At 50.0% G+C, this 23,232-nt stretch overlaps 1 protein-coding gene across 2 annotated transcripts in view; it reads right to left on the reverse strand.

Annotated features, from left to right (window-relative positions):
* Nucleotides 1-521: 521 nt before the first annotated feature.
* GPD2 (glycerol-3-phosphate dehydrogenase 2) overlaps nt 522-23,232 on the reverse strand; it is a 51,063-nt gene continuing 28,352 nt past the window's right edge. For both annotated transcript variants that reach the window (XM_039555111.1, XM_039555112.1), the window contains exons 7-17: nt 18,049-18,213; nt 17,033-17,177; nt 12,824-13,017; nt 10,450-10,584; nt 10,025-10,200; nt 9,427-9,558; nt 8,865-9,023; nt 6,926-7,038; nt 6,744-6,822; nt 6,544-6,642; nt 522-3,357 (exon numbers count right to left, since the gene is read on the reverse strand). In XM_039555111.1, coding sequence (XP_039411045.1) covers nt 3,232-3,357; nt 6,544-6,642; nt 6,744-6,822; nt 6,926-7,038; nt 8,865-9,023; nt 9,427-9,558; nt 10,025-10,200; nt 10,450-10,584; nt 12,824-13,017; nt 17,033-17,177; nt 18,049-18,213 — 1,523 coding nt within the window. In that variant the 3' untranslated portion in view covers nt 522-3,231. The remainder of the gene's footprint in view (nt 3,358-6,543; nt 6,643-6,743; nt 6,823-6,925; nt 7,039-8,864; nt 9,024-9,426; nt 9,559-10,024; nt 10,201-10,449; nt 10,585-12,823; nt 13,018-17,032; nt 17,178-18,048; nt 18,214-23,232) is intronic.

Genomic DNA, 23,232 nt, shown 5'->3' on the forward strand with positions numbered 1-23,232 from the left:
TTAAACCCATGAAATAATCTGGAGATTATAAAGATTGTGCTCACACTGGTAACGGCGCTGCTGATTCCCTGACAGGGAAAATGGATCTGTTCTGTTGGAACATTCATCAACATGTGGCAACCCGGGCTCACCTGACATGGAACACGATCCAAATGGATTAGGAAATCTCTCCCGTTCACTGGTATTGATTTGAGTCAGGATCAAACTCATCAGTGCGTGGGACTGCTCCTGGCCGGCACATCCCCCCCAGAATCCAGGTACCTGCTGCCACTCCAGCCCGAGAGGGCAGTGCAGGATTCCTCGCCCCGTCACCTCCCGGGAGAGCCAAGGGCTGCACCGACTCCTCACTTTCGCTGTTAAACTACGGAGCACTGAATTCTGAGCTAGGATGGGAAAGCGCGGAAAAACCTGGGTTCTGTTTACCAAACACATCCATCCCCACGTTCCTCCTTCCCAAAGAAACTTCTTCAGGGCGACTCCGAGTTCTTTCTGCACCTGCCACAACAAACTGCCAGCGAAAGGAGCGTTTTTAACCAGTTTTATTGATTCATGCTTTCAGTCCTTACTCAGTTAAAAACAAGGCACATTAAATACATCCTCTTATTGCTCAATAAACGCATGCGGCTCATTCCAGATATCAAAGGTAATAAATAATGGCAGGAAAACACCAAGACAGTTATAAAAATGACAACCCAGCCTCAAACACAGCATTGAACAGCCCAGGCTGCAACAGGAACCTGACAACAGACCCAAGTGCCACGTGTAAACCCGCAGTGCATCTATACACATATTTACACACACCCAGACACTGCATGGATCCCCCCCACATGGGCAGGTTATTTAAAACACAAAACACCCACAGAAAGTCCAGAAATCTTTCACCTCACAAAAACAAAAACAAAAAAAGAAAAAACAAAAAAGAATCCCATTCCTGCTGTTCCATCCCAGATCAGCACAACAAGGCAGTGACATCGTACAACTCTTCCCACAGCACATTCACATAAAAACCCCCAAACAACAAAGCGAACATTCCTGCAGACAGAATGAGGGGACAAATAAACACTTGGGAGCTTTCCATGTACAGATTCAGCTGCTGGGGGAACACATGCAATTGTCCCTGTCACTGCAGGCCTGGCTGTGCCGTGCAGGGGAGCAGGAGGCAACATAAAGTGCCTGAGACACAAAGCAAATCCATGTCCAGGGACACACACAGCCAGGAGAACCCCAAAGTCACATTCCAGATGCAAGATTAGCAAAACAAAAGAACAAAGAGTATACTTTGGGTACAGCACGAAATCCTGCTTTTAATTGAACAATGCCAGTTAGAGAGGAGTGGAGGAGAATTTCCCTTTAAACTATACAAAAGCTGTTCAATACTGAAAATATTTTTCCCTTACAAAAAACCTGTCCAATATTGGAAATATTTTTTCTTCACATGGCCTGGAAAAGGTCTCATGACTTTTGCTTTGTTTTTTCTCCCCTTAAACTTTCATTAATAGTGGAATCCTGAACCCCTTCCCTTGCTCACTGAGCCAAAATTACTGCGTGTTTTACATTCATTTCCCTCTACTCTGCAGGGTATGTGAAGTCTGTTACTGTGGGTTTGGAAACACAGACATTCCATCCTTCACCTGAACATTCTGGAACACAGCTCAAAAGGGAAAGTCTCCAGGAGCACAGGAACAAACCCCTTTGTTCATTAAAACATCCTTGTGGTGTCAGATCTGCCAACTCCCCCTCCCTCAGCCCCTGCTCCAAGCACAAAGCAGAACCTGAGCAAAATCTGCATCAAAAAACGAGCTGAACATGCAAAAACCATCTGAACCACGTTAGGAACTCATTTTAGGTGAGTCTTGCCCTTTTCTTTTTCTTTTGTATCTACTATTTTTCAACACCTGAATGTTTAATTTTTTTTTCAAGGGCTCTGCTTCTCCAGCCAAACACAACATCTGCACTCACTGTGCTACATCCCACCACTCCTCAGCATCTCCATTTGTACCTGGAACCATTTTCCCTGTTAAAATATCCAAGGAATCCTTGCTGTTCCCTCCTGCCCCGTTAATTTTCCATCAGTGAACGTGGTGATACCAGTTAAATACATGAAATTTTACTTCAGCAGAAATTCTGACCCCTGGGAAATGAAGCTTGGTGTGAGGTGGAAATTGCTCTGCTCAGGGAATACAGCAGATGCCAAATCCAGCAGTAAACCAGGTTTTCCCTGCCTTGTTCTACATCAGGCAGAAATCTCCCACCTGATCTCAGCCCAATCCAGCAGCAGGAGGACAACAGGCAGGTACAGCAGCGCTGGAAACAGCTCCAGTGAGGGCTCCATGCTTTGGTTTTTCCATTTAACCTGCTGAAAAACAGCCCTTTTTTCCTAGAAAAGTTAGTAGGATGCAAGACATGCTTCATTTTTTCCACTGTGTTTGAGCATTTTAAAATTAACATTTAAGACTGTTGTGCTACCAAAACCTGCCCCATCCTACACAGCATCAGCGTTTGCCCCAAACTTGAAGCACTTTTCAGCACAAACACCTTTTGCCTTTATTTCACAGCACAAAGCACCACCTGCAGACAATGCCATTTATTAGAGGCAGTTTATTTGTGTTAACAGCAGAGAAGGGAAGCTGCTCCCAGCTTTCAGCTACATTATTCCTCGGGTGATTAATCCAAGTGTCTTGTTTTCCAGCTGGAATTTTCGAGTGGCCAAGTACTGGCACCACTGGAATAACAGGGCAAACCTATCACCCACAGAAGGCTCAGGACAGGTCTCCACCACCACCCCCCCAGGAAGTGCCAGGTTTGTTCCTCGGGGATGGTATCTCCACTCCAGAACACCAGCTTTCCCTCTCTTGCTCCTTGCTGAAGAGGCAGAAGCAGCTTTGAGATTTTATATTTGCAGAACTCAACGTGTTTAAGGGCAGGATTCACTTTGAGCATCGTGTGCTCTAAAGGTAAAGGTGATGCAAACATTAATGGCCAAGGCAGGACGTGCCTGAGTGTGCACCCAAATCCTCCCAGCCTGCATTCCTGAACTCTTGCGAGGACACCCTGGGACTGCAGGACCCCCACCCCAAGGCCACGTACCAGAGTAGTAAGGAAATCATTAATGACAACACAAACGCACCAATGTCTTTTGTGGGAGCTGCAGCGAGGGCCAGGTGCCGTGCCCCGGGCTGGGCCAGGAGGATCAGAAGCCCTGGAATGTTCTGGCAGCCCCGTGGTGTGAGCTCAGAGCCCCCCTCCGCTCCGATCCACCGGGATGGCCTCGCGGCGCCGCAGGTTCTCCTCGGCGCTCTTCATCAGCACGGCCAGCCTGCTGCCCGACACGCGGCCCTTCTGGATGGCACTCATCAGCTGGGGGCACGAGGGACACGAGGGACATGAGGGACACGAGGGACAGCGTCACTCACGGGCCCCGGGCTGCCAGCGGTCGCTGCTTGGGCCCAGAGCCCCATTAATGAACCCACACACCTGGATTCTCCAGGGCAAACCCAAACTGCGGCTGCAGAGCCTCACTCCAGGCCCATTGGCACTTCCCAGGAATATCAGAGACTGCTTTGGACAGGCATGGGTGGCAGCAAGAGTGGAAGTACCAACCATGATCCACTGGGAAGCAGTGCAGACAACACCAGTGCAGCCTGCCATCACCAAGGGGGTTTTTTCCATGAATTTCAGAGTGTGGGATAAGCCAGCAGCTGCACAGATTTGGAGTATCTGAAGGATGCAGCTCACAGAAGAGCACCATTCAGGATTTTTTTCCATTTAGGAAGAAATTCTTGGCTGGGAAGGTGGGCAGGCCCTGGCACAGGGTGCCCAGAGAAGCTGTGGCTGCCCCTGGATCCCTGGAAGTTTCCAAGGTCAGGTTGGCACAACCTGATCTAGTGGAAGGTGTCCCTGCCCCTGGCTTAAAGATGAGCTTTTGGGGTCCCTCCCAACCCACATCATGCTGGGATTCCATGATTCCTGATCCACCATTGATCCCAGACCTGCCCTTTTCCACCCACATGCCTTTCTCTGGAGAGACATTGTACTTGACTTCCACAATTCTTTCAAATCCAAATTCCTTTATAGACTTTTAAAACTAATTTGCCTTTAAGTCCTGGAACCTGGACTCTGCTCTCTCCCAATGAAAGCACACTAGTGCTAAGATTTCAGTTAATTCTTTTTTATCCCATGGATAAAGCCAGCATTAGAGCTGAAATTACCTGCAGCCAGCTCTGCAGAGAGCACTGGGGAAGCAATTGGCACTTGCCAAATGCAATTTCTTACTCCCATTGACTGCAGGAATCCTTCAGATTCCTTCCCCTCCATAGGAAAATCTGCTCATTACACCTGCAGCTGCACCTGTGCAAACGTAGTGTGGCCTTCTCCCTGACCCCCCTCCCAATTCCAGAGCAATCCCTGCACACAGACAGGGATCTCCCTGGAGCAGAGGCACTGCTCTCCTGCCCAGTCACCCTCCTGGGCCCCCAGCCTGCCAGGGCTCGGGGCAATGTGGTTTAGTGCAATGGGATGGGCTTTAAGGTCCCTTCCCACTCAAACCATTCCGGCATTCCATGATTCCTCCTGATTTAACGTGGGGGGTTGCCTTTACATCCCAACACCAGTTCCCAAGGCTCCCTCTCCTTCCTCGAGCATCACTGCCAGCAGCTGACTCTCCAGGAATCCAGCCCCGCCTCGGGCAGCTCCTGTGTCCCTGGGCTCAGTGCCAGCCTCGGGCAGCCCTGCTTGCCCCATCGCTCCGTGGGCACCGGCGAGCACCAGGGGCTGCCAGGGCCACTCACCGTCAGCCCGTCACTGCAGCTCCCCCAGCACCGTGCAGGTGGCCGAGGCCAGCCCTGCCCTGCTCCCACCCAGAGAGCCAGGCAGCCCCCAGGTACAACCTGCTCTATTTTCGAACACAAACCTCCACAAATATTTGCCCAGGGCTTGCACAAGCTCTGCGCTGAAACGCAATTACTTGAAAGTTTTCAGAAAGCAAACACCCCAGTACTGGGCACTGACTTAACAGATCCATTAAAAAATTAAACAAACATTTAATGTATTTTGCTCCTTCCATGGCAACCCCAGTTCATTTCAGTGCCACTGAGAGCTTCCCTGGAGCAGGTGGAAGGCCCAGGAGAGGGCTCAGCCCTGCAGTGCCATCACTGCTGCTCCATTCCCAGGTTGCTCTGGGAGTTGTGCAGGAGCCACAGGGTGACTCAGGTTTGCACAAACAGTTGTGAAACTACTCCAGAGCAGTGCCTGGCCTTTGCATTGTACAGGGCTGGCAACCCCTGGTGAGACTGGTCAGCCCAGCAAAAAACCCCAGAACACCCCCAAACCCCACAGAACAACAATTACTGGTTGTTTCAACTCCTTAAAAAATGTACCCAACCCAACCAGACTCCAGCTAACTCAGCCCTGCAGAAAGGGGTGGGTGCCCCAACAAAAGGTTTCCAGTGGAGGTACAAGGGTGTCCCTTTCCAGCAGCCAGAGCCCAGCTGGAATTTCCTCTCCCATTTGAGTGGATCAGCATCAGCTCCCAAAGCCACTGGTTCTCCTTCCCCCCGGTTTGTTGGGTTTGGTTTTTCCCCTTCCCCCAAGTTCACTGCAGCTCCTCAGCTCAATTGCTGCATTTTAGGCAAATAAATACTCCTTTTTCCTAATGCTGGACACAACCTGTGAAAATTTTCTGCATTTAGATTCAACAATGCTGCTCTTATCCCCAGCTCATCTCCAGAGAGACAATTACCATTTCCTTTGCCTTGATCTTGTTTGTTTAACTTGACACAGTGAAGAAAGGGCTGACATTGACCAAAATCCCCAGCATTAATTTCTCTCCTGTTTGGCATTCATCATTGCCACCGGGCAGGGGAGACATGGCAGACTCTGAAATACCACCCCAAAAAAGTCTCCTCAAACACCAACCCAGCTGATAAACTGCATATGCAAAGGGAACACCCTTGGGTTTGCTTGAAAGCCCCCTGAAAAGCAGATGCATATCATTTTTTTCATAGAGACTGGGACAATTTAGCCAACCCAGGAGTTAAAATGGGTTATAGAGCCTAGATGGCCTCTAACTACAAGCTCATTCTTTATAATATTCAGTTTATTATTTAGTTATTTAGTTGATTATTATTATATTTATATTACTATTTATTATTATAAATATTTGGTTATTTAGTTTATTATTATATTACTTAGTTTAATCATCTTTGTAACATCCCTGAACAGCTGCAGATAATGTCAGTGTGCACACCTGTGCCACGCACCTTCCACCTATATAATTTTAAATATATTTAAACAGCATTTCTGGGCTTAAAATGCCAAATTCAGGTCTGGACTGGGGCATACTTTGTAAATTGGACCTGTACTTTGAATCTGACTGGGAAAAAAAATCCCTGAACTTCCAAGCTGCTTGAGGATGGCTGTGTGTGCTCCTTGTGCCAGCCCTGCCCCGGTGTCCAACTCAGCCCTAAGCCACAGGGAAAACATTCCCTCTCTGTGCCTTTGTGGTTTAAGGAAACAGCCTTTCCTGGAAGCAGCTGAACCACGTACCTGCAGGAACTCGTTGAGCTCCACCTGCCCGTTTTTGTTGAGATCCACCTCGTTGAGGATCTCGTGGAGGGTGTTCTCATCCATCTGCACGCTGATGCTCTGCACAGAACAAGCACAGGAGGGGGCTCAGCACTGCCTGGGCCTCCCTCAATTCACACAGGCTGCTCCCAGAGGCAGTCAGGAGCACAGGGCAGCCTCACCTCCAGCACACGCTGCACATCCAGGATCGTTATGAAGCCCTTCTTGTCCTTGTCAAACATGCGGAACCGCTTCTTGTACCTGCGAGAGAGGGGCTGGCACCCAAGGCTGGCACCGGGGGCTGCAGGGGCAGCCCTGGGCTCACCCCAGCAGCACACACAGGCAGCTCTCCTGCTTCACTCACCTCTCAATGTCTGAAGGCACTAGACTGATCTCAGACCTGTCTGTTAATTGATCTGTTTTGACTTTGTAGCCCATTTCATAATACAGAAATGTTTTAGCGGTTTCAAGCTGTTCCTACAACGAAAACACAAAACTTGGGTATCTGAGCAATAGCAAGTTCTTCCACAAGTATTTATTTGTTATTTGTACTTTATTATTAGGTTCTTCCACTTAACCAGTATTTTTCTAAGGTCCCAAAATTAAGCAGATGGCAGCTGAAAAGTATCAAAAAGTTAAGACACTTTTACTCTTGGAAAGAGGTATCCAAGCTAGTAGAGACTTCTAATTTCTGTGCAAATGCTTTCAGGACCATCCCACACCTTCAGTCACACACACTCTGCCTGTCCCTTTCAGGAAGAAATGGCCCTTTTGGGCCAGGCCTACAATATGTCATTTCTCCCTCAGTTGATATCTTAGTGCAATGTTTCACCCAGCTGTCCAAAATCAGAAAAAAAATCAGGGAGCTCAGCACCAGGCAGGTTCTTTATGGTTTAAACTAGTTTTCTGACAGTAGTAAAATTACTTTATTACCTGAAAGTTCAGTGCAAGGTCTTCCCTGGCCAAGTTTTACTAAGTGATAAACCCCTGGCATACATAAAGCACCACAGAACAGAGTTCTCTCTACAGTGATGGGTCCTGTTCCAGAGCACAGCCCAGAGGACACCCAGGGGATGCAGAGATGCCTCGCTGGCATTCATGAGCTCCCATGAGCCAGGGATGGCTCTGGAATTCCTTGTCCATTTTCCTCCCTGCAGGTGAGGGTGGGAAGGGTGCCCAGCTCCCCACACGGGCTGTGTTGAGCCTGTCCGTGCACCCCTAACCACCAAACTCCTTGCCTGGGCTGCTTCCCACTGGCTAAGCTGTTCTGAGGGGAGAACTGGTGTAGTGTTGCTCAACCTGGAAAACGATTCCATGAGCAAATCTCACGGGGTAAGGGTGAGGCACCTCTAACCCAGCCGAATTCCTCTGAGCAGGAGGGTGCCCGACATACACACACCAAGCAGCACACCCACACCTGGCACAGGACGGGACCCCCTTCCTTGTGCACTCCTGTGCTCAGGCTTTAGGATCACTGCAGGTCCCTGGCTAGGAGGGCTCAAGTGAGCTCCTTCCAGAACAGGCCAAACTTCTGACTGGCTAAAAGATTTCATGAGCAATCCAAGGAAAACTCTGGGATGGAAGTGCTGGGTGAGTGTTCAAAGGCTCTGCTTCCTTCTGAGCAAAAGCGGTCCCAGAGCCCGTGTCCCTCCTCTCCTGCCGTTCCTCCTCCACACTCAGGACAGTGTTCAAGTGTCTCCACTCCTCTGGGCACGCCTCTTTCCCGAACAGCAGCGACAAGTGCCATCTGGTAACTTCCTGGTGTGGCAGCTCAGGAGCAGGATTCCTGTCAGTGGGATACCTACTCCTGCTCCCAGCCCCACAGTCACACACCGAGTCTGAGCACGGAGCCACTGAGGGCAAGGGGAGCCAACAACGACCTTAAACACTCACTGAGGCTCGAGATTGGTGCAATCTCAGTCTCACCCCTCCTCAAAGGACACAGTGGACAGAACGGGGTGACACAGGTTACAGGAGCCTCCTTTGCTGAGGCAGAGCTGCTGAAAAGTGTCAGTAAAGCAGAACAACTGACAGGAACAGGACAGCAATGCCAAGCCTGCTTTCATTTCTAAGGCTGGGGAGCAATAGGATACAGATCTTTCCCTTCCCTCCACCCCCCCCAGCCAATCCCAACTCACTTCACAGCTATTTGATAAAGTCTTCAGCATGAAATGCACCAAGTGACTCATTCTCCCGGGAATAAAACATCACTTGTGGTTTTCTATTCAACCGGCTTGGAACCGTTAACACGGAAACTCCTCAAGCAAAACACACCAGCCTCAGCTGAAAAAGGCCCTTTGTACCTTCTTCTTCTGCTCACACCAGTTGAGCTCCTTGGCCATGATGTCCACGATCCTGGGCAGGGCCTCCTCGGCAGCCTGCACGTTCAGGAAGGCCAGGCGGGTGCGCCGGGAGATCATGTCCACGGCAGTGCGCGCGTACTCCTTCACCCCGTACACGACCTGGGGCGGCACGGAGGGGAGGGGAAGCGCGGGTCAGACAGGGACAGCAATCGGGAGAAAGCACGCTTAGCACCCCAGACCCCAAGGAAAGGGCTGGGGAAGCTCCCTTTTCCTTGGAACGTTTTACAGAGTACACCTGGGAGTGAATGTTTGTTTGTATATGAAGTAAAAAATAGACACTATGTGAGTATTTAATTACACATAAATATATTAATATGTGTATATATCGATACATAAACATAAAGTGTGCTCCGGGGAAGGAGAGAAACAGGCACAGAAAAAAATCTTGGCCTCTCCACAGGAAAGGGCTCAAGGAGATGTTCCACAGAGCCACTGACCTGCTCTGGAGAGCCTGCTCACCCCAAGGACAGTCACAGAAGGTGACAAGTTTCTCCCAACATACCTCAGCTTCAATGTAAGGAAATTCAGACACCAGACGTTTCCCAACAATAGGCCACCTCTTCCCGGTCACCTGGGCTATTTTGGCCACCTCAAAAGCCTTGTCCCCATAGGTGGAAGCCAGGTGCTGAGCCACCTGTGGAGAGGAAAACAAATCCAGCCTGCTTTAAAAGCACGTCAAATACACACTTTCCCTGACCATTCCCTCATCCCCAGTAACAAACAGGCTGCCAAGGGTGTTGGATTGTGACAGTGTGGGGGAAACTGTGTTGTGGGAGCAGCACTGCCCCTCTGTGTCTGTGCCACTGGGACTGACACCCCAGCTCTCCTGCCATGCCGTGATCACAGCTGATGCACAGCTCGTGGGGGGCTCCAGGGATGACAGATCCCAGCAAGTCAGAGTGTTTTTAAGCAGGAAAAATTAGGAGGAAGGAAAAAGGGGAAGATGAAGAACAATTACTAGAATTTATTTCTGTTAGAACTATCTCTGCCCCAGCCAGACAACAAGCTCTGATCGGGCTCACCAGACCTTTGTCCAAGTTATGCTGGTGTTTGATTTAGGGGAAAGCCAAACCCCTCCAACATGGGAAACCAGGACTCACCTCGCTTTCCAGCCCATAGTCTTGCACCAGTCTGATGTAGAGCGTGGGGCTCCAGTCCTGAGCCCCCTCCAGCTGCAGCCCCATGGTTTTACAGGAGCCTGCCTTCAGGTTGTGCTCCTGGATGGCTGCATCGATGGTGTCCCGTGCCATGGCACGGTAGGTTGTCCACTTCCCACCTGGGGGAGCACAGGTTCACTCGTTATTTGGGGAAAGCAGGCAGAACACGAAGTTGTTACATACTCTATACACATCTGTGTATTTTATACATCACATGAGTCATGCCAGGCTTTCTCCAAGCCAGTCCTGCTGCCACTAACAGAGCAGTTTCTGGTTATAGGAGCTGAAGAATTACCACGGAACAAGATTTTTGCATGAAATACCCTGGAGAAGCCCAGCAAAGCCATGGTTTGAGAGAACTGCAGTACCTGCAATGGTGATGAGGCCGCTGTCGCTGACGGTCACGACGTGGTTCCGGGATATGGACTGGGTGTCCTTGGAGTCGGGGTTGGTGACCAGGGGCCGGATGCCACTCCAGGCTGCCAGCACATCGCCTCTTCTCACTGTGCAGAGCCAGACTGAGGCAGGGCCTGCCTCGAGCCCAGGGGTGCCCAGCTCCCACCCTCCAGGCACTGCCAAGGGCTGCTCCACACCCAGCTCAGCCCTGAGCAACCCCAGAGCTGGGGAGAGCCCCCAGAGTCAGGGGATGGGCTGGGCTATGGAATCACAGAATCACTGAGGCTGGAAAAGCCCTCCCAGACCATCGAGTCCAACCTGCACCGATCCCCACTTTGTCACCAGCCCAGAGCACTGAGTGCCACATCCAGGTGTTCCCTGGACAGCTCCAGGGATGGGCACTCCAAACCTCCCTGGGCAGCTCCAGCCTGACCACCCTTTCCATGGAGAAATTCTTCCCAATGAGCCTCCCCTGGCCCAGCCTGAGGCCGTTCCCTCTCCTCCTGTCCCTGTTCCCTGCCAGCAGAGCCCGACCCCCCCGGCTGCCCCCTCCTGTCAGGGACTTGTGCAGAGCCACAAGGTCCCCCCTGAGCTCCTTTGCTCCAGGCTGAATCAAACCCAGCACTGCTCCAATTGGGATCAGCAATAATCTTCAGCCCAAAGCTAAGTCAGACAGAGAGGTCTGTTTTCATCCTCATTAAAAATCCAGTAGAACAGAGATATCCTGGGAAGGGATCAGCCAAGAGAGTTCAGCTGTCAAACTCATCCACCAGCTCACAAAAATCCCAATCCCAAAGACCAAACCCTGCCAAACCCAGCACCCCCTAACATCAAGTCCTCTCCTTATCTGCTTGTGCTTACAGGACAGTCCTTACACTACATTTTATAAACCAAAATAAAGTTTGTTCCATGAGTGTAACATTTCCTTTCATAACTTCCAAGCTTTTCCTCTAGCTTGTAGGTTTTTTTTTTTAAGATTTCCTCTTGACAAGTCATCTTTATCCACAGCCTTCCCCCTAAGTGCAGTTACCAATTTGCTTTATACTGAAGTCTTTGGAACATGTTTTTAATACAACTTCCAAATAACTGATAATTGAAAAATCACTAAAAGGGTGTAAAAAACATCCCCCAAAGAACACAGAATAGATTTCCGAAATCAATGGTGCTCTGCCAGAGTGTTTAACCTGCCAAAATGAAGTGTTAATCACAGACACAAGATCCTGTACTAGGTTTATAAACTAATGAAACTACAGAAAGCAGCACGCGTGACGCTGTAATTAAGCAGCTGGAAGGTGTCCAAGCCTGTGGAAGTTGATAACCCTGGCACTGGCTCTGGCAGCACAGGCAGGGCTGTCGAGAGTTGATATGGGCAGTGCCGTTGTTATTTCAGCTCCAGCCATCTATAAGCAGTAATTGCACAGGAAAACCAGCACGGGCCCAGCTGGGCTGAGCCACAGGGACTGAACACTTCCCAGTGTGCTGCTGGAAAATACGCAGGAAGTCACGGAATGGCCTGGCTTGGGACAGACCTTAAAGCCCATCCTATCCCATCGCATCCCAGCCCTGCCATGGCAGGGACACCTCCCACTGTCCCAGGCTGCTCCAAGCCCCAATGTCCAGCCTGGCCTTGGACACTGCCAGGGATCCAGGGGCAGCCACAGCTGCTCTGGGCACCCTGTGCCAGGGCCTGCCCACCCTCACAGGGAAGGATTTCTTCCCAATATCCCATCTAATCTCTGTCCTGATCACATTCCCACCTTCCTCCCTGCTCTCCTGCACTTCCAACACCAACTGCTGCTCCAGACACTCAACAGGACCTTCCCTGGGCACTCTTTCAGAACTTCATACAACATGCAGACATCAATTCTGCACTTCAGGAAACAAGGGATCCAGCATTTCCCATCTCCAGACAGCAGGTTTTCCTAAACCTGAGGACATTACAATGTTCCTGCCTGAGTGCTTTTCAGGTTTATTTTAACGCTGCAGCAGAAACGCAGCAGTACAAATGCTTTCAGAGATTAATTGAAATAAACCAAGCCCTCATTCTGGAGGAAAGATGACTGCCCAGGGCAGTGGTGGAGTCACCCTCCCTGGAGGTGCCCAAAACACGTGGATGTGGCACTTGGGGAGATGGGTTAGTGGTGACCATGGTGGTGGTGCTGGCTTGATGGCTGGACTCGATGACGTGGAGCAGCATCACTGCACAGCCCCTGCTGACACCTCAGCCCACGGGTTTCCCAAGAACCACAGCTGTCAGGCACACAGGAACCGCAGGAGCAGCGTTTCCCCAGGCTGGGACGCCTGGACTCCCCAGCCCTGCCCAGGGCAGGATTCCCCCGGGGTTACCTTCCACGTCTGCGCCCAGGTAGTTGCGCACTTCGCTCAGGATGAAGTTGATGTCCTCCTCGGTGGGGATGGGGTGCGAGGTGACATCCGTGGGGCTGTCCGTGGTCCCTGCGATCGTCATCTTCTCCCAGGGCAGGAAGAAGATCACTCTGCCATCGCTGGTGGCAGGGTCCAGCAGCCCCATGTTGTCAGGGCTGAAAGAGAGGAGGGACCTGGCTCAGAACAGGAACAGGGTGGGCAGCACCTGGGGTCTGTCCCTGCACCCCAGTAGCCAGGCAAGGACTGGCACACAACAGCTGTTCTCAGGTAAAGCAGTCAATAAATGAAGAAATAATGGATTTCATGTGTGGCCAAGACATGGCTTTAAACAGATGTCCCAGGAATTTGGGGAAACAAGGCCCCTGGATGTTTTTATGACATAAAATCCCAGTGATTCCTCCAATTTGCCTCCACAGTAAAGGTGGAGCAGGAGGGGTGAGGGGCAGTGACTGGGAGAAAAAGGAGAGAAAAGAAGAGAAATGAGGACATTTAAGGAATACACTTCCAGTGACACTAAGCCTGAGTTTGTCACCACCTGACACTTTGGCAGGAAGGAACACCCACAGACTCCCGAGGGATTTGGACCAAGGAATGTGCTCTGAGTGCTTCCAGCTCTGTGGCCCTGAATGAGAACTTTGCTTTGAGGAAAAGAGGCAAAAGAGACACTCAGTAGACGCTGCTGCTCAGGCATTTTTCATTACTTCTGCCAGTGCTGCAACAGAATGATTCAGTACAGGGATGAAAAAACTGTAGTTCTTTGGACAGGAGATTTTAATTCATGTATCAGGTTTCTCTGGTGTAATGTAAGAAAGATATCCACAGGTACAAACCCACTGCTGCCTCATGGCTTATTGAAAAGCTCTGCTTGTGTTTCAGAAAACAAAAGACTTTTATAAACACTTCCAAGTAAACAGCTTTTATGTAGGAAAACATTGAACGGCCCCTTTTTTCAATCATTTCTACTTAAAGGACTGATGCTGATTTTCATTTAAGGTTTACCCCCTGTGGAAACACCTGCAGTCAGGTTAGGGCTCTCCAGGCTGTGCCCCTGCTCCTGAAATACAGGGAGCACATGGAAGGAGGGCAGGAGGTGCAGATTTCGGTGGCAGTTGTGGACTTTAGAGGGGAATAATTCAATGGACACAACTCCTAAGGCAGTGTCTGAAGGCAAAGACCTGCTTGGGTGGGATTTACCTATTCAAGCTGAATCACTGAGTACTGCATTTTTAGGAAGTCTTAAGTGATTACTGAAGGGAAGTTGGCAATATCTGGCAAGGCTGGGAGAGAGGCTGAGAATTTCATAGCTAGCATGTATATTAGACCCATTTTAGCTGATATTTATAGACAGCTTAGGCATACGGTGGGAGAGGTGCAATCTAATAGGGGAAGTCAACACAGGTTTGGGAAAGGTAAATCACCTCAGACAAATGATTACTTTTTAAAATGAAAAAGCTGTTGATTTAGAGACAGAGGAAATCAGAGGTTTAATATACAGCGTCAGAATTCAGAAACTTTATAGACATTCTCTTCCAAGTATGAAATTTTTTTAATGTGATTTCACAAAAACTGTTAAAAACAAGGAACAGAACCAAGCAAAGACTTCCAACTAAGTTTCCCCACAGCACCTCTGAAGTGTTTTAGATTGCACAGCAAGTGCTGAGAAAAGCTGAAACAGTTTTCCATATGCCAATTATTTACTGAACCACTGATACCAGCTATCCTGGGAAGCTCTCTCTCCATGCCCTTTGCCACGCTTGTTCCAGCTTATTTACATAACTAAAGAGCCACCCAAACAAATGCAAAATAAGGTGTTTTGCATCAGAAAGAAGCATCTTAACACCCAAATACTGGCCTTCCTGAGGCCTCTGGAGTCATGCTGCTGCACACCAGGAATACTTCTGAAACAACACGGTTTTATGAGGCAGGAATTCCTACGACTCCAGCATGGATGGGAGAAGGAGGTATGAGCCATGCCAGCCGTGGTGAGATTTCTCTTTAAAGATGGCTAAAATGGGCAAATTCAGGACTGGAAACCCTAATATGAAGCATAAAGCAATGCCTCTACAGAGAAACGTAGAGGTAAAAGGTCTGGGAGATCCATGGAAGGGCTTGGATCCATGGAAGATCTCCAGCAGAAGAAGCATTTGACCAAAGCACCACAAATGCAGTTAAAGAAGGATAAAAGGTGACTTTCCATAGAGAAGAAGTAAGGTTCAACAGGCAAGTTTACCTGGAATGTGGAATGAAGAGCAGAGAGGAAAATTCCAGAAAGAGAGAAAACATCTGAAATTGGTCAGAAGGGAGAGGAGAAAGCCTTGCCTCCACAGACACATTCCAGGCAGGAAGCCTAATTAATGAGGGGAGGAATTCTGGGACTATTAATGAAGGACATCAATGAGTAAGAAACCCATGGGGAGCGAATGCATTAGGTTAACATTAGTTTTACAAAATCTTGACTATATTTATAACTAAAACCCTCTAGATGTTAAAAAAAAATATCATTTGTGCGACTGTGGGCCAAAATTCTGTAACACGCTCACACGGCACACGTGGCCACGGTGAAATGCCAACCTTCCTGTGCTGAGCAGTGTTCCTTGGCACCAGGAGAAGGAAGGCCTGATACAACCAAGATTAAATCCCACGAGTGTTTTCTATTTAGCAGACAGTTCCCTGCTTTCAGCTATCCCACTCTGAGGAAATTCAGTGCAGTTTTATCTTATCAGCTGTGCTGTGGAGGCAGTGTGTGGGCAGATACTATTTTCCAAGGAAAGTAATGCCCACATGCTGACATACCGGGGAACATGGAGAACAAGAATTCTCCACATTTCCAATTAAAATTATTGGGTTATTACAGAATAAATAAATCAGAGCTCTCAAGTGTATCCAGCCATGTTCTACTTTGAATTTACCAAGTGAGTCCAGGTTTTAAAGCTTTCCATGTTTTTGTGTAGGGCCGTAAAGCTAATCACACACATACTTCTCCTGGCATATGAGGAAACTGGGATAACAGCCTATTTCTCCACATTTTTAGTACTTTAAAGCAGTTATCAGGTCATTTTCAATTTTTTATGGAGAAAGATAGAAAAATGAAGGAAAAAAAAAACCAGAAGAGAATGCGGGATGATTTTACACTAGGCCAAAAATGCCTCAATTTTACCACCTGTGGTCATGTCCTGTTGGGACAGCTCCAGCAGAAACACCCCGTGGTGCACGGGAAGGCTGAATTCCCATTCTGAGCGGGGCTGTGGAAGGCATTACTGCAAGGGCACTGTATCAACACAACTGGGCTAAGTCCATAAAGGGGAATTTCCATTAGGATGCTAATGACTTCAGGAACCAAAGGTAATATTTGAGTTCCAACTGACAAGGCTGGCTCGGGAGAAGGGGATTTGGCTTTGCACAGCAAACAGGGAGAGGAGCAGGAGACTGCAGAGAGCAGAGTGCCACAGGAACCTCTCCTGGAACAAGGAGGGGCACGTCCTGTCCACCAAAACCCCACGGGTGGGTGGGTGGGCTTGGGGCCACAGCAAATGTGGTTGTGTTACTCTGAGCTACTTCTACTGCCTGTGACAGTAATTATTATTACTGATTATACTGCCCATCCTATCACTTATTCTGTGCTTCTGCACTCCTGTTTTCTCTGAGCAGAGCCACATCACGGCAGAGTCACTGCACAGGGAGTTTCATATGTAAAGGCAGGTGGTGGAACGAGATGATCTTTAAAGCCCCTTCCAACCCAGACCACTCTGTGATTCCATGATTTAACAGGACAGGAGATTCTGTACAGAGGTGCAACCTCTCTGGAAGGTTTTACAGGCTTTCCTGAGGGGGTGACCAAGCAGCAGCACACTCAGCTCAAAGGCATCACTGAAACAGGTGCTTTCACAAGCCTGGGGACACGCTGCCTAAACGCCTTCTGCTTCAGCAGGAGTCCTGCCTTGGGGAGCTCTAACTAAAAACTACACGGCTTCAGCCTGTTCTGAATAGATGAAATTGGTCTTCTCACCGGCACAGCGCCAGGATCCTCTTTAAAAAACGCAAATGAAAATCAGAATCAAACTGTGCACTCCGAACTGCTGTAAAGCCACCGGTGCACCTCCCGGCTGATTGATTCAGCAGCAGCAGAGATTACAAATGGTGCTACACATGCAGCAGGCTCCCCTGCCTTACCTGTAATAACCAGGCATCACGATGTGCACGCCTGCGCTGGGCTGACAGATGTTGGGCACTTTCTGATCATCCATTTTGCGCACCGAGTCTGTGAAAGGTCCCGTAGCATTGATAACACACTTGGCTCTGACATCAAATTCCTTCCCTGTGAAAGAAAACAGTATCAATCACAGACACCATTTGTTTCCTGCTCACTGATGCTCTTTGTTATTCATCTCTCTATGAACTCAACCTACTGTAAAGTGTACCCCGCGTGTTTGAACACAACAGCTGGGATGGGTTCTAAAAATTAACTATGTGTTCACCCAACACCAGATTTGAGAGAAAATGTTTTGGAGCGGAATTCCAGCTTGTTTGTAAGGGCAGAAGAGAGGCAGGCGGGGTGGAAGTTGCTCAGCTGAAATCTGCCTCTCAAGAAGAGAGATTTCAGTCTCAGCCCACAGACTCGGTAAATGGGATTACTACTGTACAGCATGCAGCCTTCTACAATGTCGTCTTTGCTTGACAGAAGGGCTGGGGTGGAAAGCTCAGTCTGGCCTGCCAAAACACTGGGGTTTGAGTGAGAAATGTGACACAAGTGGAAGCTGAGTGACACTAATGGCACGGCCCGGGAAGATGGCTCCTGTGCCTGTTCAGGGCTGTTGGCAGACGGCAGCGGCCCCGCTCCTCCCTCCCGCCTTATCCCAGGGTGCTGCACCTGTGAGCGCATCCCTGCAGCGCAGCCCATACATCCCACTCACCTGTGGGCACATCCCTGCAGCGCACCCCGCAGACCCCACAGACCCCACTCACCCGTGAGCACGTCCCTGCAGCGCAGCCCATACATCCCACTCACCTGTGGGCACATCCCTGCAGCGCACCCCACAGACCCCACTCCCCCTTGAGCACGTCCCTGCAGCGCACCACGCAGACCCCACAGACCCCACTCACCCGTGAGCACGTCCCTGCAGCGCACCCCACACATCCCACTCACCCGTGAGCACGTCCCTGCAGCGCACCCCACACATCCCACTCACCCGTGAGCACGTCCCTGCAGTGCACCCCGCAGACGCGCTGCCGCCCGCTGCCTGTGTCCGTGGTCTTGAGCAGGTGCCGCACCTCGGCGTAATTGGCGGTGGCAGCGCCGTAGCGGGCGGCGGTCAGGGCGATGGCCAGGTTCATCCGCGCGTCGTTGTGCTGTCCTGCAGGGAAGGACACCCGTCACCCGCAGCCACGGCCAGCGCTACGGAAGCGTGTCAGAAGGGATCTGTCACAGCTGTCCCTGTCACATCGCATAGCGCTGACGGCCGCTCGCTGCCGGCCTTTGCACGCGCACAGGGCCGGGGCTGTGTGGGCAGCGCCGCGTCCGGCCGCGCCCCACGGGCCTCTGCCTGCCCCGCACACGCACCGAGCCCCACACTGAGGGGCTGCACTGCTGCCCCGGACCGGGCGGCAGAAAAACCATCTCTCCCTTTTCCTTTGTAATCCTGCAGTAACTCGGTACCTGTATCCAGGATTTGGACAATCCAACTGGTATTAACCAACAAGTCCGATTACCGAGTGAACATGCGACACTCGACGTCCAAAACATCCCTTTAGAGACTGTGCCAAATTTAATGGAGGGGTTTTTTGTATATCCCTTTGAACTTCTCAACATACAACATAAAAGCACCCAAAAAAGAGAAATAAGTGGACAAGAATTAATGAAGGATTCTTAACATGTATCATTAAAGATTTATTACTGAAATTCCCTCGTTAAAGAAAACCAAGAGAGAGGTGGAGGGACCGTGAGGGGAAGATGATTAATTACTCTGAAATACTGGCTTCACCTGAGACTTTTCCTATTTATTATTGCACTGAGGTTGGAGGCCTGGATGCTGGCTGGAAAGAATTACTATACATTGAAGGGGCCAGGCTCTGTGTGTCCTGAATAATTAATTTCCAAGCAGGCTAAACTTCCTGAGGTATGGTTCGCTTCCCCACCTGTTTGGACCACTCCTATCACAGATGATACTGATAAAGTGATAAATTTGTAATAGATACTGTAGGTGATTTATGTTGCCAGCATTCCCAACATTTAGTATAAATGGTTTATGTAAAGTTTGGTCCTTCGGATTCTGCCTGCGCAGATCTCCAACCCCTGCGCAAATCATCTGTTCCCAGCTAAAAGGGCAAAGTTATAAAGATGGGATCAATGGCCTCGCAGGCACCACCTCCCCTCCCCAAACCCCTCATTCCAACCCAGCCCAGGCTGTGCAGTGCAATCCGTCTTCAGCTGTGAGAAAAAAAAGTTACACAAAGTGTACAGAAACGGCAGCATGATAAAGCACCGATGAAGAAACAAACAGTAACTCCAATTCCACTCAGCAAACAATGCCCGGAATCAGCTGCAACAACTGAAGAACGGCAAAACAACTGAGCAAGATGTCAGGAAAAGTTGGGGACGCTCCATCACACGAGATGCACGAGAGGGAACAACCATCGGTCAGAGCTGGCAGGCAGAGCATTCAGTAAATGCATGGGCACTGCTGCTGCTGCCGTGGCAGGGAGGGATAAATGACCTTACGAGGTTCACCTCAAACCTTCCCAGTTTCAGGCAGGGTTGAGAGAAGGTACAGCTCGTGTGGAGAGGGAGCACTGGGTGAAAAAGGGACAAAGGACAGTGCCAAGCTGTGGTACAGCAGCTGCTCCCACATAACAGCAGGAATTCCAAAGGAACCCAGTGTTCAAGGAACAACTGGACGGGCACTCAGTGCTCTGGGCTGGTTGATGAGGTGAGAGCACAGCTTAGGCTGGATGCTCTTGGAGGGCTTTTCCAACATAAATGCTTCAGTGATTCTGTAATCCAGGAAACGCTCCTCTAGCCTGAAGCCAAGGGCTCTCATTACTCTGGAGATACCCCCTTTATCCTGGTGTTGGAATTGGGGCCAGCCTGACCCACAGCACCGCAGGACTCAGCTGCCCCAGGCCACGCAGCAGCACCCCCTCAGAGAGCGGCCACCAAAACCCAAACCCTGCCGTGCCATCGGCACAAGGGGGATTTGTTCCCTCCTTAGCAGGACCCTGGGGCCAGGGGGGTTCAGACCCCCCCTCAGTCTGCTCCTGCCAGCAGTGCCCCAGGTGGCACTGACACAAACCCCACTCTCCTGTGGCTGCCCTGGTGTGGGGATTCATCACACGGCAGCACGACCCCACATCAGCCAATATTAGCTTTGGTCTATGGAACTCTGACTGTTTAAATTTGGCAAGTTTGCCTCTTCCCAGATTTGTCACTTATTTGACCAGAGCAAAAGCAATCCGGAGAAGCCAATCAGCAGAATAAATAATGTGGAAATGGGTAATTTCTATAAAACCAAACTTCCAATTGTTTAGCAAGCCCCAAATCCAAAGGCTGCTCGGCGTTTTGTTGAGCCCCCAATGCTCCTAAAGTCAGAGTGAGCTCAGGACACTCAGCACACTCCAGGATTTGAACCACTGTGTTCAAAACAACATTTTCCTGCTTTCTCTGAACCTCTCATCCATTTTCCCCTCATCGTTATTATGATGCAGGAACCCCCATGCTATTACTCACTCCTCAACAGTCCAACAGCAACTGAGTGCCCATGGAATGCATTTGCAGGCAGAGGACTGGGAAATAACCAGTTCCTGATTAACTACACTGGTAGAAAAACCCACTGGCTTCAGATTGATGTGACCTACAGTGCGGAGTCCTTGAGTATTTCATGGCATAAACAGCAGAGATCTGGAGAGGTCTGGATTTGAAAGGAGTAAAGACTGACTTCCCACCCTGGGAATTTATCATCTGTGGAGAACAACAGCGCAACAGTTTAGGAGAGATGGGGTCACAGGATAGTGGTTTTATACCCAGGAACAGCTGGGTTTTGCCTTTTTTTTTTTTTTTTTTTTTTTTTTTTTAAGGCCTGCCAACTGGCATGTGTGTGTTCTCCCCTAGATAATTACATTAAAATCCTGCACTTGAACAGAGAATCAGAATATTCTGAACTGGGAGGGGTGCACAGGGACCATCCAGTCCAACCCCTGGCCCTGCACAGACACCGCAACAATCCCACCCTGTCCCTGTGAGTGTTGTCCAAACGCTCCTGGAGCTCTGGCAGCCTGGGGAGCCTGTCCAGTGCCCCACCACCCCTCACCCAAAGGGGAAGCACCTTTTCCTGATATCCAGCCTAAACCCCTCCTGACAGAGCTCCAGCCGTTGGTCCTGTCCCTGGTCACAGAGAGCAGAGGTCAGAGCTGCCCCTTGGGAAGGAGCTCCAGACCACAATGATGATCCTTAACACTCTAGAGAGAAAGGGAAGGATAAAGCAAAGCAAAGGTTTTGCATCTCAACCTTTCTGACCTTGCAATCAAATGCCATTCTCCCCAGACACAGAGATGCCCTGGGCACAAGAGAAAAGCACCTCCAAGCTTAAGCTCCTCCAGCCCAGACATGTAAAGCTCTCTTGACACGAGCACCATTGTGTGTTCCCAAGATGCCTGTTCAGTGATTCCACTCCAAGAAACCCGAGGTGTGCGATCAAGGGCAAGGGAACCCCGAGCTTCCAGGGGAGGCCCTGGATTACCCACCAGAGCCAGCTCTGTGTCCTTGTCCTGTACAGTAGCCCCTGGGGCTGCAAGCAAACAAAACAATGATCCCCCCCCTTGCTACCAGAGGTGACCCCTCGGTGATACTTTGGAGTCTTCCAAATACTTCAGCCAAAAAGTTATTTTCTAACAACAGTGGCTAAACCAAATTAATTTGGCATCCTTCTCCATAGGTGAGTACGCTCCTGGAGATCTCCTAAATCTCCTAAGTGTAGGCAACACAGGGAAATGGTAACCATGACATTCCCCAAGAATAGGTGTGCACCAACGCCCCACCTGGAGAGGACTCTGCTGCTCCAGGGCTGGGTTTGAGAGCACTCGCCCCTTGCATGATGCCAGCTGTCACCCGCAGCATCCCCACAGAAGGCAGTCACAGCTCAGCACCTCGGGAGAAGCCTCCCAGAGCCAACTGGTGGAACATGCCGAGTTCTCTTTGCAACCCCTTGTGTAGAGCCTCTTCAAAACAGGAGGATGTTCTTTCTAGAGAGGAAAACTGAAAGAATCATCCCTCCCCTTATTTGTTGTCCTCACCTGCTGTAATATGGTGACAATAAAGAACACTTTCATTTTTATTAAGGGCAGTCAACCCAGCTTTTCCCAAAACACTGGCCTAAGTGCTTTCACCAAATTAACACTGAATCCTCTAAAAAAACCCCTCAATCCTAGAAGCCACACTGCTGAGGATATTTAGCGTGCAAAGATAGTTTGAGTAAGTCTATCCCACATCACGCTAAGCCCAACAGTGATGCCATTTGGTTTATAATTTCTTCTTTTTGTGTAATTTGGGAAAATTCTATTTTCACTCCTTAGTAGCAAATGCTGTATTTCTTCACATCTGAACAGACAATGTTTCCGTTGGCACTCACAGGATCCTCCCCCAGAGTGCACACAGTGTACGTTCAATTTTATTTTTATCAGAGCTGAGCCCCAGCCAGCAGGGGGTGGTAACAAAGCCCACAGACCGGAGAGATTTGTTTGGGACTGATTCAGGAGCGTTGTGTGAAAACCAGAGCGTTAATGAGGCACTCTGGCAGCTCTGGTATGTTCTGTCCTGTGTCACTCTGACAACTACACCTGTTACACCAATTCACAGAATCACAGAGCCCCAGAATGGCGTGGGATGAGAGGGACCTTGAAGCACACCTGGTGCCAGCCCCTGCCCTGGGCAGGGACACCTTCCACTAGCCCACGTTGTTCCAGTTCCTGATTTCTCCTCTGCAACTCCCTTCAGCTCAGACAAACAGCACCCAGTGACTGCAGTTGTATTTTTTTAAGAAGCTGGAACGCTTTCAATGCTCATGTCAGCCTTTCTGGGCCAGGAACTCCCACCTGGTCAGGGTGTGCCTGCTGCATGACGATGAACCGCGTCACCATGCACGCAGGCGTGGCAGCAACTGCCCCAAACACGCTTTGGCACAGCTGTGACACCCGGGCTTGCAAACTCCCAGCTGTAAGGAACAGCTTGGTCCCTGCAGCAAAGACAGAGCCCTTCTCTCCTTTTCCCCATTCACAGCTGTCCCTGACTTGGCACAGCCCGTCAGTGCCGCGGAGCTGAAGGCGGCCGTGCAAGGAGCTGGGCACCAATCCTAGAGAACCTTCTCTGGGGGAAAATCCCCCCC

Source organism: Corvus cornix, chromosome 7, assembly GCF_000738735.6.
Source record: "Corvus cornix cornix isolate S_Up_H32 chromosome 7, ASM73873v5, whole genome shotgun sequence".
NCBI classification, from domain to species: Eukaryota; Metazoa; Chordata; class Aves; order Passeriformes; family Corvidae; genus Corvus; species Corvus cornix.